Source organism: Mustelus asterias, unplaced genomic scaffold, assembly GCF_964213995.1.
Source record: "Mustelus asterias unplaced genomic scaffold, sMusAst1.hap1.1 HAP1_SCAFFOLD_311, whole genome shotgun sequence".
Lineage (NCBI taxonomy): Eukaryota > Metazoa > Chordata > Chondrichthyes > Carcharhiniformes > Triakidae > Mustelus > Mustelus asterias.
This window is the reverse complement of record NW_027590275.1, coordinates 311359-327030: the sequence shown is the minus strand read 5'-3', so window position 1 is coordinate 327030 and position 15672 is coordinate 311359. Positions and strand designations below refer to the sequence as shown.

Here is a 15672-nt window from a genome sequence, read left to right as displayed (position 1 = left end):
AAATTTTTAAGTGGATTGTCTGAGCAGTCCCCAGTTGACATGTGCCCTCAGTGAAACGCCACATCACTCCTGTTTAATCACTCAGTGTTTGGATCGAGTTTATAAAAGCTTTCTCTGGAATAGCGGAGTTTAGTAGCAGCAGCCGGTGAATCGTTCACTGGGACCAGTCCCAGTTGTGATGCTATTTGACCCCAGACGGTTGTTTCCTGCACTGAAACTGACAGGCTTTGTGAAACTGATCAGTTTCCGCTCAGTCATTCACAAAACCGCAATTCCCGCAGTTTGAGCCGCTCCAACCCCAGCCTGCTTCTGATTGGCCATCCTCTCCGCATTCGCAGCTCTGAACCAATCGCAGAGCATCGAATGTGAACATTGAGCCAATCATTGGCTTCAACTGTCAACCAGCAGAAATTTTGAATTGGGGAAATGCCGCCAATTTCAGCGCGGGAAAGGGAATTGAGACAAATTCTTAACTTATTAAAAATAGATTCTCAATTAATATTCTGCTGTAAGATTATTTTACAAAGAGGTTTCATTTCTGAACATTTGTCCGCCACGGGCGGCAAACGGCTCTATTCAGTAATGTCAAACGGGACAAATATGAAGTCACTCTCTGTAACAAACAACAGACTCAACCCCTTTCACACCGGCGTCAGGGAGACACAGAGAAGGATTTCTGATCCTGTCCCCCGGAAACGGCGGCGAATGTTACAAGCGGCAGGAGAGGGGAAATCTGAATGGGCTGGTGAGGAAAGGGACAGGGATCGAGTGGAACAGCGGGAGATTCTGGGAATGAACAGCCCAGAGAGCGGGAAAAGGGTCTAAAGCACTAAGTGCAGGGAGATAGACTTCAAATCTTCAATATTTCGAGTAATGTTTGTTTTAATAAGGACGGGATAAAGTCTTTTATACAGACGGCTATTTCCTGCATCGAAAACGGCCCAATTTCTGAAAGGCGCGGTTCACAAAACAACTGAACTAATCAGAACCTGAGGTACAGACATTAATTCCCCGGTCAGAGTTTGATTGAAACTTCCTGGGCCAATTCCCGCTGGGGGCGGTTCCTCACAGAGTTTAAAAAGGCGGCAGCAGGACAGACTCTGTATTAATAGTTTGTGTCTCAGAGATTGTGCTGAATCCGTTCAGAAAATGGCCAGGACCAAGCAGACAGCGCGCAAATCGACCGGAGGGAAAGCTCCTCGCAAACAGCTGGCTACTAAAGCGGCCCGGAAGAGCGCTCCAGCCACGGGCGGAGTGAAGAAGCCTCATCGTTACAGACCCGGCACTGTGGCTCTGAGGGAGATCCGCCGCTACCAGAAATCCACCGAGCTGCTGATCCGCAAACTGCCCTTCCAGCGCCTGGTGCGAGAGATCGCTCAGGACTTCAAGACAGACCTGCGCTTCCAGAGCTCGGCCGTCATGGCCCTGCAGGAGGCCAGCGAGGCTTACCTGGTGGGGCTCTTTGAGGACACCAACCTGTGCGCCATCCACGCCAAGCGAGTCACCATCATGCCCAAAGACATCCAGCTGGCCCGCCGCATCCGCGGGGAACGCGCCTAAACCCCGACTTCAGCATCAAGTCCAACAACGGCTCTTTTAAGAGCCACCAAATCGGCAAATGAAAGAGCTGCGATCTCCTGTTAACGATTCTAGTGTTTGAATTCCCAGGACAGAATATTCCCAGGACTCCAGTACCGAAACCTCTCCATGCTAACAATTAACTCTCCGTTGCATTGAGGTCACTCATATCTCCAATCCTTTGATGGTTAGAGTAAAAGCGATGCCGTTAACAGTTCTACCGCAATTCAATTTTAAAGTGGTTTTATTAAACCTGCGATCATTTCAGTTTCCGAGCAATAATTCCGCAAATCCACTTTCTTCGCACATGTTTCGAGTCGCAGCGAGTGTTGAAAATTGCGTCAATTAGGTTCAGAATATGAAGCATATCTCAAACAGTAACCCACTCACACCGATATAGCCATTGCAGAAACGCTTGCACATTCGCATAGACATTAACACTTTTCCAGATAGTGACTGACTTTGAAAACCGATGGGCTGCAGATGAATGTCCTCGCAGATTATCACATTTTAAAGCAATTATATTTGAAATAGGATCATTTATGTTCACTGGGATAGTTTCCCCAATAAACAGCAGCGACTTGCATTAAAATACTGTATGTGTCAATAGTACGGATTGATAGAACAAAGCGGGAAACAGCTGTGCTATGAATAGCAGTGCAGAAACTGACCGATAGACACCAGGTCGCCCTTTTTCAGATAAAGTGAGTGGCTCTGAAAAGAGCCTTTGGGTTATCAGATTAAAGAATGGTCGCTTCACTTGCTCTTCGCGGTCCCAGCGCTGCTTTTCTTGGGCAGCAGCACGGCCTGGATATTAGGCAGCACCCCGCCCTGAGCGATGGTCACTCCTCCCAGCAGCTTGTTGAGCTCCTCGTCGTTGCGGACGGCCAGCTGCAGGTGTCTGGGGATGATGCGAGTCTTCTTGTTGTCCCGGGCCGCGTTCCCAGCCAGCTCCAGGATTTCAGCGGTCAGATACTCGAGCACAGCAGCCAGATAGACCGGGGCTCCGGCACCCACACGCTCAGCATAGTTGCCCTTTCTCAGGAGCCTGTGAACACGGCCCACCGGGAACTGCAGTCCAGCCCGGGAGGAGCGAGATTTGGCCTTGGCCCGAGCTTTCCCGCCGCCCTTTCCTCTTCCAGACATTTGCACAATCTCACAAACACTTTCACAAAGAATCAGCAATTTCTCCAGCATTGACTGTTCTTATAAACTGACAGCTCCTCTGATTGGCCGCTGCTCTATTCACCTCATTTGCCTATATTCTTCACCAATCAGCTCACTGGAAACAGAAGAGGGCGGGATTTCCCCACAACAACCGGCAGAAGCAGAGAATTTGTCCATTTCCAAAAGCCCGCCAATTTCATTGTGGGAAAGGAGCGAATTCAAATCAATGTCGCCCTCAGTCAGAGATTTCAAATCCCTTCTATTGATTTGCTTTTATTCAGCTCTTCCCGTCACCAATCGCAGGCGCGGCTTTAACATTTTCTTTCAATGTGCTTCATTCTCCTATCGCTTTCTAACTGTCCCGGGCGGGAATCAATCCCTGTTCACAGCATTCCCAGAAGGAAAACACTCCGTTTCGTCTTCAATCAGAACCCACTCTCCTTCACAGAAAACAGGGAGCCGGATCGAGTCCGCACACTGTCCTTATTCCGCTCTGTAATAATCCCACTCCGGAATGTTACCCTGCGGAGAATTACTGTGAATAAAATGATGAATCAATGAACATTTCAGGAATTGAGGGAAGGGACCGTTACCGCGAAAAATAGCCGCTAATGAGGTCATTTAGGAGCTGTGAAAATAACAGAATAATAACAGTTTTCAGCACAAAGCGAAGGCAGTGAGTGAATTCTGGGTCAGTGTTTGGTTTACAGGACAGGAGACACAAACAGCAGTCGAAGTTATTCCATTTTACATTCTAACCATCGAATAGGAAGGTGCCGGATACAGCTTTTCACAGAGACTGACGATTAGATTTCCTCACCCAAATGTTATTGGAATGATGATCAAATAGGATTCGGGAAAGATTTTTCCCTCCATCCCTTCCATTCTCTGGATTTACACCGGCTGAAAGAACAACGAGAAAAGTTCATAGTGACAGAAACAGATTATCCTTGGGAACACATTTAGTTTGAAACGTCCTTGTGATGTCGTAGAGCAGAGTGGTTATGTTTGTGGCGAGATGCAGGAAACTGCAGACGAACAGAGGGCCGTGTTTTTTTAAAATTCATTTGTGGGACATGGGCATCGCTGACTGGCCAGCATTTAATGCACATCCTGAGTTGCCCTTGTTCAGAGGACAGTTGAGAGTCAACCACAGTGCTGTGGCTCTGGAGTCACATGACGGCCATACCGGGTAAGGACGGCAGATTTTCTCCCGAAAGGAAGTGAACCAGATAGGATTTTCTGACAATCGACAATAGCTTCACGGTTAGCAGTAGATTCTTAATTCCAGATATTTTTTGATCAAATTTAAATTCCATCAACTGCCGTGGCAGGATTCGAACCCGGGTCCCCAGAACATGAGCTGAGTTTCTGAATTAATAGCACAGTGATAATACCACTCGGCCATCACCTCTCCCAGTGTCCAGACATCATTAACTGGTAGGTGAAGTAATAAAGCTAATAGTCTATGAAGGATTGGAATTTGTGTTACAGTTGCAGAAAACTCTGTTCAGACCCCATTTAGATCACTGTGTTCATCCCAGGAAGATTAGATTGGCCTTGGAGTGGGAGCAGCAGAATTTCACCAGTGATGCCAGACTCAAATGATGAGGACAGATTGCAAAGACTAGTCCTGTAATAACCTGAACATGGAAGATTAAGTGGTGATGTGAGTGAGATGTTTACAGTGAATGATTTGATAGGGTGCAGAGAGATAAACTGTTAGAATGAAGACAGATGGGTGACGGTGAGAGGGGCTGGGAGAAAGCAGTCCGTGCAGGGATCCCCGGTGGTCGTTCCCCTTAGCAACAAGTATTCCGCTTTGGATACGGTTGAGGGGGATGACATACCAGTGGTGAGCCGCAGTGAGAGGATCTCCAGCACTGTGTCCGTCTCTGTGGCTCGGGAGGGTAAGGGGCAGAGCGGGAGGGCAATAGTAATTGGGGACTCGTTAGTTAGAGGGATAGATAGGAGGTTCTGTGGCAGCAAAAGAGACTCACGGATGGTATGTTGCCTACCGGATGCCAAGGTCCGTGACGTCTCAGACCGTGTTTTCCGGATTCTGAAGGGGGAGGGGAAACAGTCACAAGTCGTGGTACACATTGGTACCAATGACATAGGTAAGAGAAGGGACGGGGATTTAAAGCAGGAATTTCTGGAGCTGGGCTGGAAGCTGAGAACCAAGACAAAACATGTGGTCATCTCTGGTACGTTGCCACGTGATAGCGAGTTGAGGAACAGGGAGAGAGTGCAGTTAAACATGTGGTTGCAGGGATGGTGTAGGAGGGAGGGTTTCAGATACGTGGATAATTGGAACACATTCTGGGGAAGGTGGGACCTGTACAAACAGGACAGGGTGCACCTGAACCAGAGGGGCACCAAGGTCCTGGGAGGGAAATTTGTTACGGCTCTTCAGGGGGGTTTAAACTAATTTGTCAGGGGAGTGGGAAAAGGAGTTGTAGTCCAAAAGTCAGTGAGGGTGGTGAGGTATTGGGGAAGGTATCAGGGTCAAGGGTGGGTACCGGTAGACAGGAAGGTGGGTTGAAGTGTGTCTACTTCAATGCAAGGAGCATCCGGAACAAGGTAGATGAACTTGGGGCGTGGATTGGTACTTGGGACTACGATGTTGTGGCCATTATGGAGACGTGGGTAGAACAAGGACAGGAATGGTTGCTGGATGTTCCGGGGTATAGATGTTTCACTAAGTGTAGGGAAGCTGGTAAAAGAGGTGGAGGAGTGGCATTGTTAATCAAGGATAGTTTAACGGCTGCGGAAAGGCACTTCGAGGGGGATCTGCTCACTGAGGTAATATGGGCTGAGGGTAGAAATAGGAAAGGAGCGGTCACGTTGTTAGGAGTTTACTATAGGCCCCCAAATAGTAATAGAGATGTGGAGGAAGAAATTGCTAAGCAGATTATGGATATGTGTGGGGGTCACAGGGTAGTTGTCATGGGGGACTTTAACTTTCCAAATATTGATTGGAACCTTTGTAGGTCAAATAGTTCGGATGGGGCAGTTTTTGTGCAGTGTGTACAGGAGGGTTTCCTGACACAATATGTGGATAGGCCGACAAGAGGTGAGGCCACATTGGATTTGGTACTGGGAAATGAACCGGGCAAAGTGTTAGATTTGGTTGTGGGAGAGCACTTTGGAGATAGTGACCACAATTCGGTGTCTTTTGTTATTGCAATGGCGAGGGATAGGGCCGTACGGCAGGGCAAAGTTTACAATTGGGGGAGAGGTAATTATGATGCGATTAGGCAAGAATTAGGGGGCATAAGATGGGAACAGAAACTGTCAGGGAAAGGAACTAATGAAAAGTGGAACTTTTTCAAGGAACAAATACTGGATGTCCTTGATAGGTATGTCCCTGTCAGGCAGGGAGGAAATGGCCGAGTGAGGGAACCATGGTTCACGAAAGAGGTGGAATGTCTTGTGAAAAGGAAGAGGGAAGCTTATGTAGGGATGAGGAAACAAGGTTCAGATGGCTCGATTAAGGGTTACAAGTTAGCAAGGAATGAGCTGAAAAAGGGGCTGAGGAGAGCTAGGAGGGGACACAAGAAGTCCTTGGCGGGTCGGATCAAGGAAAACCCCAAGGCTTTTTACTCTGATGTGAGGAATAAAAGAATGGCCAGGGTGAGGTTAGGGCCGGTCAAGGACAGTAGTAGGAACTTGTGTATGGAGTCAGTAGAGATAGGCGAGGTGATGAATGAATACTTTTCTTCAGTGTTGACCAAGGAGAGGGGCCATGTTTTTGAGGAAGAGAAGGTGTTACAGGCGAATAGGCTGGAGGAAATAGATGTTTGATGGGAGGATGTCCTGGCAGTTTTGAATAAACTGAAGGTCGATAAGTCCCCTGGGCCTGATGAAATGTATCCGAGGATTCTTTGGGAGGCAAGGGATGAGATTGCAGAGCCTTTGTCTTTGATCTTTGGGTCCTCGCTGTCCACGGGGATGGGGCCAGAGGACTGGAGAATGGCGAATGTTGTTCCTCTGTTTAAGAAAGGGAATAGAAATGACCCTGGTAATTATAGACCGGTTAGTCTTACTTCGGTGGTTGGTAAATTGATGGAAAAGGTCCTTAGAGATGGGATTTATGAGCATTTAGAAAGATGCGGATTAATCCGGGATAGTCAGCATGGATTCGTGAAGGGCAAGTCGTGCCTCACAAATTTGATAGAATTTTTTGAGGAGGTAACTAAGTGTGTTGATGAAGGTAGGGCAGTTGATGTCATATACATGGATTTTAGTAAGGCGTTTGATAAGGTCCCCCATGGTCGGCTTATGATGAAAGTGAGGAGGTGTGGGATAGAGGGAAAGTTGGCCGATTGGATAGGTAACTGGCTGTCTGATCGAAGACAGAGGGTGGTGGTCGATGGAAAATTTTCGGACTGGAGGCAGGTTGCTAGCGGAGTGCCGCAGGGATCAGTGCTTGGTCCACTGCTCTTTGTAAATTTTTACAAATGACTTAGAGGAGGGGGCTGAAGGGTGGATCAGTAAATTTGCTGATGACACCAAGATTGGTGGAGTAGTGGTTGAGGTGGAGGGCTGTTGTAGGCTGCAAAGAGACATAGATAGGATGCAAAGCTGGGCTGAAAAATGGCAAATGGAGTTGAAACCATAGAAACCCTACAGTGCAGAAGGAGGCCATTCGGCCCATCGAGACTGCACCGACCACAATCCCACCCAGGCCCTACCCCCACATATTTACCCGCTAATCTCTCTAACCTACGCATCCCAGGACTCTAAGGGGCAATTTTTAACCTGGCCAATCAACCTAACCCGCACATCTTTGGACTGATAAATGTGAGGTGATTCATTTTGGTAGGACTAATTTAAATGTGGATTACAGAGTCAAAGGTAGGGTTCTGAAGACTGTGGAGGAACAGAGAGATCTTGGGGTTCATATCCACAGATCTCTAAATGTTGCCACTCAAGTGGATAGAGCTGTGAAGAAGGCCTATCGTGTGTTAGCTTTTATTAACAGGGGGTTGGAGTTTAAGAGCCGTGGGGTTATGCTGCAACTGTACAGGACCTTGGTGAGACCACATTTGGAGTATTGTGTGCAGTTCTGGTCACCTCACTCTAGGAAGGATGTGGAAGCGCTGGAAAGAATGCAGAGGAGATTTACCAGGATGCTGCCTGGTTTGGAGGGTAGGTCTTATGAGGAAAGGTTGTGGGAGCTAGGGCTGTTCTCTCTGGAGCGGAGGAGGCTGAGGGGAGACTTAATAGAGGTTTACAAAATGATGAAGGGGATAGATAGAGTGAACGTTCAAAGACTATTTCCTCGGGTGGATGGAGCTATTACAAGGGGGCATAACTATAGGGTTCGTGGTGGGAGATACAGGAAGGATATCAGAGGTAGGTTCTTTACGCAGAGAGTGGTTGGGGTGTGGAATGGACTGCCTGCAGTGATAGTGGAGTCAGACACTTTTGGAACATTTAAGCGGTTATTGGATAGGCACATGGAGCACACCAGGATGATAGGGAGTGGGATAGCTTGATCTTGGTTTCAGATAAAGCTCGGCACAACATCGTGGGCTGAAGGGCCTGTTCTGTGCTGCACTGTTCTATGTTCTATGTTCGCTCTGAATGGGGGAACCTCACCGTAAAATGAGAGTGAGATATTTCAGGGATAATTTAGACCATAAGATATAAGAATATAAGACATAAGAATTAGGCCACTCGGCCACTTGAGTCTGCTCTGCCAATGAAGCATAGCTGATATTTTTCTCATCCCCACTGTTCTGCCTTTTCCCCATAATCCCTGATCCCCTTATTTAATTTCAGGAAAAGCTTCTTGATAGAGGATGGTGGGAATGTTGAATTGTCCACAAACAATTTTTAATGCTGAGTTTATCAGGAAATTAACAAGCTGAAGATGACAAGCAGCCAGTAACATGAAGGTGGATAGTCAGAGTTTCTGTAGGTATTTAAACAATAGTACAATCCCTACTACAGACGTAGGTATTTAGACAATAAAAGAGTTAAAGTGAGCATTGGTTCTATCGACTCCAGACACACAGCAATGTGGTTGACTCTTAAGTGCCCTCTGAAATGGCCTAACAAGCCAGTGATGCCCACATCACATGAATTAATAAAAACAATGCTCTGTGCCCCGGAAAGTGCTCTATCCAGGACACTGACTTGCCCAGGCACAGCCACAGGGCAATCTGTGCTGGAACATTCCCCAGTGCCACTTGTAAAGTTTATTTATTTGTGTCACAAGTAGGGCTTACATTAACACTGCATGAAGTTACTCTGAAAACTCTCTAGTCACTGCACTCTGGCGCCTGTTTGGGTACACAGAGAGCATTTAGCATGACCAATGACCAGAGGAAACCTATGCAGACATGGGGAGATTGTGTAGACTTCGCATCGACAGTGACCTAAGCCAGGAATCGAACCCGGGTCCCTGGCGCAGTGAGGCAGCAGTGCTAACCACTGTACCACTCCCATTCAACCAAGCTGCCCGTGTCTTATTGAAGTTTCCCACTTTCCTCCTCACAGTTGCCAATGCCTCCAAGATTGGTGGCGTATGGAAATGTTGAGCTTGAGTCCTGTACACCAAGGTGTGTGTCATTAATATATATCAGGAAGAGCAGGGCTCCTAAAACCGAGCCCTGGGGAACTCCACTAGAAACCTTCCTCCAGTCTGAAACACAACCATTAACCACTACTCTCTGTTTCCTCTCACTCACACTGTTCCATATGGGGCGGTGAAGATGGCCTCAGCACCCTAGCTATGACTGTAACACTGCATTCTGCACTCTCTCCTATCCTTCTCTGTGAATGGTATGTTTTGTCTGTATAGCACGCAAGAAACAATACTTTTCACTATTTACTAATACATGTGACGATAATAAATCAAATCATACCTCAATCTGAGAATGTGTTTCAGATTTGGATTTGTATCAAATGTATTTGCGAATATTCACTGTGGCCATTAGTACAGTCAATTCAAAACCCCTGATTTGCGTGATGTATTTAAGTCGAATCTCAGAGTACATTATTAATGTTCATTGTGTAACTTTTAATTAGATTCCATGTGTCAGTTTTATCATATATTTAATTTGGAGCTAAGGCTGCTCTATTGTGGGATTGACACTGTGATGATCTGATGGCAGGAGTCAATTTGGACTTGGATTTATGGATCCCACTATCAATGGTACTGGGTTTGATTTGATTTATTATTGTCACATGTATTGGTTTACAGTGAAAAGTATTGTTTACTTGCGTGCTATACAGACAAAGCAGACAGTTCATACAGCACATAGAGCAGAAGAAAAGGAGAGGGTGCAGAATGTAGTGTTAAAAGTCCATTTAATTGGAGTGCGGTTCAAATGCACATGGACATAAGTCCATTGGATCTTAAGTCCAACCGCTTAACCACTCGGCCATCCTGGTAGGATATTTAGAGTCACATGGACAAAAATGTCTGTCTCTCCTGCTCTGTTTGATTGATGGATTGAAAATGTGTCTGCAACTATTTCTGCTCTCTGAGACCGTTGAACTAATAAGATGTCTGTGTGTCTGGAATTGGTTGCATTCTTGGACATACGCATCTCCATCAAGGACGGTCACCTCAGCACTTCACTGTACCGCAAGCACATGGATAACCTCATGATGCTCCACTTCTCCAGCTTCCATCCTATACATGTTAAAGAAGCCGTCCTCTGTGGACAAGCCCTCTGCAGACACAGGATCTGCTCAGATGAGGAGTATTGCAACAGACACCTACAGACGCTGAAAGATGCCTCATAACAACAGGATATGGTGCTCGACTCATTGATCGACAGTTCCGATGTGCCACAGAAGACAAACACAGGACACGATAGACAGAGTACCCTTCATTGTCCAATCCTTCCCCAGAGCGGAGAAGCTACGACATCTTCTCCGGAGCCTTCAACATGTCAAGTATGAAGACGAACGTCTCGCCAAGGCCATCCCCACACCCTCACTTCTCGCCTTCAAACAATCGCATAACCTCAAACAGACCATTGTCTGCAGCAAATTACCCAGCATTCAGGAGAACATTGACCACGACACCACACAACCCTGCCACAGCAACCTCGGTAAATGTGCCGGATCATTGACACTGATGCCATCATCTCACATGAGAACACCATCCACCACGTACATGGTACATATTCTTGCGAGTTGGCCAATGTTGTCTACCTGACACGCTGCAGGAAAGGATGTCCCAAGGCATGGCACATTGGAGAGACTATGCCGGCACTATGACAACGGATGAATGAACACCGCTCAACAATCGCCAGGCAGGAGTGCTTCCTTCCTGTCGGGGTACACTTCAGCAGTCATGGGCATTCAACCTCTGATCTTCGAGTAAGCGTTCTCCAAGGTGGCCTTCATGACACATGACAACGCAGAATCACTGAGCAGAAACTGATAGCCAAGTTCCGCACACATGAGGACGGCCTCAACCGGGACCTTGGGATCATGTCACACTATCTGTAACCCCCACAACTTGCCTGGGCAAAATATGAATAACTGTCCTGGCTGGAGACAATACACACCTCTTTAACCAATGCTTGGCCCTCTCTCCACTTACACTGTCTGTAATTTTAAGACTTGATTACCTGTAAAGACTCGCATTCTTACCATTATCTTGTAAATTGAGTTTGTGCCTGTATGTGCCCTGTTTGTGAACACAGCTTCTCACTCACCTGAAGGAGCCTGAGACTCCAAAAGCTTGTGCTGCCAAATAAACCTGTTGGACTTTAACCTGGTGTTGTGAGACTTCTTACTGTCTGAGCTCCGTCAGAGACAACGTGAGAAGGAGCCGGCGACTCACTTCCCTGTAACTTGCGTGGAGGAGACATCACATTTATTCACGTTCCTTCAATAATTTGTCTGTGGAAACAAAGTATATTTTAAAATTCAAGTACAGGTGAGAGAGAAGATACAGATTCCGTCAGTTTAATCTCTATTAATAATCATTGTGAGCGGTTTGTGAGGCTGCAGCCAGACTCGAGCTCTGATTGGTCACTCACATTTCAATCAGATTCGTAACCAATCGGAGAGCCAGGGAGAAGAAATGGGAGGTTTTGATTGGTTCACATTTTCAAATTGGAAAAGCCCGCCAATTTCAGTGCAGGAAAAATACAAAATAACCGAACGCCTTAATGTTCAGGAAACTATTTCAATCTCACACTTTATAATCTGTTTATTGTATTTTCCGCCACAGAATCCTGGCGCTATTTTAGGAACAGTTTAAATTTCTCAATCTCTTATCGAGAACCCGCGGTAATCAGACCCCGTTCCGCAATTTAAAACGGAGCAAATCTCAGCTCAGTGGAAAAGCAGAAACAGAGAGATCACCAACCAACCCCTTCACACAGGCTTCACAGGGACAGAGGGAAACGGCTGATTTCTGATCCTATCCCCTGAAAGCGGCCGGGAATGTTACAATGGGAAGTGCGGAGAGAATCCCCGGCCCGATCCCGCCGGTGGAACAGGCAGCTTTGTGTCTGGAGAATAGGGAGGGCCGGGGGGAGGCAGATCTTAAAGCGCTGCAATGGACTTAGGTCCTGTGTGTGCAGAAATCTCGCTGATTCCGTCCTCTGGGAAAACTGCGGAAGAAACAGATCAGCCCGAGAATAACCTCTTCATTCCCGCCTTTACTCTGTTCCGGGAGCGACGCCCAGATCATCCGACAGAGGAAAATATATCATTCTCCAACTGCGAAATTCTTCCTTGTTGTCGATAATGCACCGGGATAGACTCGGTATGAAGCAAACTGAAGGATTCATAAAAACCTTGATTCTGACACCATGTCGTTCAATTATTCACTTGAGCTCAATATGGAGAGGGAACTGAAAACATCAGTAAACACATCAGAAACAGATCAATCCACCGTGACAATAACTCCATCTCTGACTCCCTGCTGCCAGGAAGCAGCCCTTTCACCGAACCTGTGAGTTTATGTGTTAAATCTGAATGGGCTTGAGAGAAAAGGGACAGAGATCGAGTCTAACGCACTAAGTGGAGGAAGATAGACTTCAAATCCTCTCTGTACCTGTAACAATCTGTGTAAGAATGGAATAAAGTCTTAGTTTGCACAGATGGTTATTTGCTGCACAAAAAACGGCGCAAATGATGAAATTGTTGATTAACTGAAATCAGAACCCGAGTTCCAGATATCAACTACTAATAAAAAACAGCAACTTGCATGCATTAAAATACTGCCTGTGACAATACTATCGTAATGTGGATGGTGTATTCGCCTGATGAATTCCTCTATCTGCTGCGAGACTGATGGGGTCTATTTACTATCGTACACAGGGGGAACTCCGGATTGATAAAACAAAGCGGGAAACAGCTGGACTGTGAATAGCAGCGCAGCATCTGAGGGGCAAACAATAGATCGCCCTTTTCCAGAAAAAGTGAGTGGCTCTGAAAAGAGCCTTTGGGTTCATCAGATTAAAGAATGGTCGCTTCACTTGCTCTTGGACGAGGCCGCAGAAGTTTTCTTGGGCAGCAGCACGGCCTGGATATTGGGCAGCACCCCGCCCTGAGCGATGGTCACTCCTCCCAGCAGCTTGTTGAGCTCCTCGTCGTTGCGGACGGCCAGCTGCAGGTGTCTGGGGATGATGCGGGTCTTCTTGTTGTCCCGGGCCGCGTTCCCGGCCAGCTCCAGGATTTCAGCGGTCAGATACTCGAGCACAGCAGCCAGATAGACCGGGGCTCCGGCACCCACACGCTCAGCATAGTTGCCCTTTCTCAGGTGCCTGTGAACACGGCCCACGGGGAACTGCAATCCAGCCCGGGAGGAGCGAGACTTGGCCTTGGCCCGAGCTTTCCCGCCGCTCTTTCCTCTTCCAGACATCTGCGCAATCTCACAAACACTTTCACAAAGAATGCTGAAATCCACTCCTTTTCGCTTCTCTTATAGCTCCGGGAGGAATGGAGGTGCGGACATTGCTGATTGGTCACTTTGTTGCTGCCTCTCAGCATCTTGTTCATATGACCAATCAGAAATCTGCTTAACTCACCAATCCGGAGAGCCCACGGAGTGAGGGCGGAAAATAACGGCGCCAAAATCTCAGATTCCAACCGATTTCATTTCAAACTGTAAAAGCCGCCAAAGCGGAAAGAACAAGAGTTTCGAAAATTATACGAATAGGTAATGGTTAATTAATTTTGAGTAATGTAAGAATCTCCCTTTCTCTCCGTCCCCAGTCTATAGTTAACCTGTATCTGGCAGTTTCTGATTTTCAGCCTGGGTTTTTCGGAAAATAAGTCGAAAATAACAAAATTTTCACGATTCATTTTTGAAAAGTTCGCAGATGTATTTATAAAACAAGAAATACATTTCAAATAAAATCTCTCAATAATTAACTGTCGAACAACAAAGTGTTTAAAACATCAGTCTGTGTTTGCACCATTTCACATTTTATCCCAAGTTGCAGATTTGCTTTTAGAATCCTGGATCCATTCGGCGTTAATCTCGGCCCTTTTTAAAACTCGAACTCGCCGCCAGAAAGTCTCATTGACATCGTTCTGTAAACGGACGGGATGTTCTCCATATTCGTGAGAATCAAGAGGGGAGTGAACATTTTCGGTGTAAATTGACCAGTGCCGAGACTGAGGTTCCTGCACAACCGGGGCTGATAGGGAATAAACTGATCGATTATTAAGACCAAACTGGAACAGAATTGGAAGCTGACACATTTGCTCCATTAGCTCTCTCTCTCTCTCTCCCTCTCTAAAGTCGGGGAAACGGGCCTCTGAGATCTAAGTGCAGAGGCGGTCGGAAACCAATTAATTAATTAATGAAACATTATTAATCAGACGCTGGGCGATCAACTTGCATTACTCAGTACCTATCATTGATCAACAGTAAAAACAACAATTAGATTGTTCGAGACGCGTCAGAGTGAAAGATTAATTGAAACTAAATGGATGATACAGCTTTTTCAGGGAGATTGTGAGTGGCTCTTAAAAGAGCCGTTGTGTTTGGGATGTTATTCAGTCCATGGGGGGTTTTACTTGGAGCTGGTGTACTTGGTCACCGCCTTTGTCCCTTCCGACACGGCGTGCTTGGCCAGTTCCCCGGGCAGCAGCAGGCGCACGGCGGTCTGGATCTCCCGGGAGCTGATGGTGCTGCGCTTGTTGTAATGGGCCAGGCGGGAAGCCTCACCCGCGATGCGCTCGAAAATATCGTTCACGAACGAGTTCATGATGCTCATGGCCTTGGAGGAGATGCCGGTGTCGGGGTGAACCTGCTTCATCACTTTGTAGATGTAGATGGAGTAACTCTCCTTCCTCGACTTTCGCCGCTTCTTGCCGCCCTTTACTACCGGTTTCTTAATCACTTTCTTCGCCCCCTTCTTCGGAGCTGCTTTCTTCTCATCAACCATCCTCACAGTTAATTTCAGACACAGAATCACTAAGTCGCGCTCGGAACTCCTCTTTTATAGACCAAAGCAGAGGCCTATGCTAATGAAGGATGGCTGAAAGCCCCGTTCCCCATTGGCCCATTCACAGTGATGTCAATTCGTAACGCTCTCTCTCTGATTGGTTAGTTCAGAGACACAAACACATAGTTTGTGGATTTGGGCAGTAACCAGTCTGTTGTCAATCCGTCCTTTCCCCTTGTCCGCCCCGATCCACCCAACCCCCTGACTCTCTCACTCCCTCTGCCGCACCAGCGCATTCTCTCTGCTGCTAATCCCACATCACTCTATCAGACTGCTGATACTGTTCATACATTTCCCCTTCCTCTGCTTTACTTCCGTCCATCACCGGGAGCTGGCAGTGTACAATATCTGGGCGTGTGGAAGGGGAATAAGTTTGATGAGCAACAGCCACATTGACATTGTTGCTAAAACAAAAAGCTGACTGCAAGAAGAAGTGGAATTAGAATTGGATATTACTGGCTACAAGCCTTGATACGGTTCCACA

General features: G+C 46.9%; 4 protein-coding genes across 4 annotated transcripts; 1 reads left to right on the top strand and 3 right to left on the bottom strand.

Annotated features, from left to right (window-relative positions):
- Positions 1-1149: 1149 nt before the first annotated feature.
- LOC144486304 (histone H3) lies at positions 1150-1560 on the top strand. Its single transcript, XM_078204361.1, has one exon. It carries the CDS (start codon positions 1150-1152, stop codon positions 1558-1560), a length of 411 nt encoding a protein of 136 aa, XP_078060487.1.
- A 774-nt stretch (positions 1561-2334) lies between these two features.
- Positions 2335-2724, bottom strand: LOC144486280 (histone H2A-like). The gene has a single exon (XM_078204335.1). It carries the CDS (start codon positions 2722-2724, stop codon positions 2335-2337), a length of 390 nt encoding a protein of 129 aa, XP_078060461.1.
- Positions 2725-13204: 10480 nt separating this feature from the next.
- Positions 13205-13594, bottom strand: LOC144486298 (histone H2A-like). Its single transcript, XM_078204357.1, has one exon. The coding sequence runs from the start codon at positions 13592-13594 to the stop codon at positions 13205-13207; it is 390 nt and encodes a 129-aa protein (XP_078060483.1).
- Positions 13595-14566: 972 nt separating this feature from the next.
- Positions 14567-15128, bottom strand: LOC144486286 (histone H2B 1/2). The gene has a single exon (XM_078204342.1). The coding sequence runs from the start codon at positions 15126-15128 to the stop codon at positions 14754-14756; it is 375 nt and encodes a 124-aa protein (XP_078060468.1). The 3' UTR covers positions 14567-14753.
- Between the last annotated feature and the right edge of the window lie 544 nt (positions 15129-15672).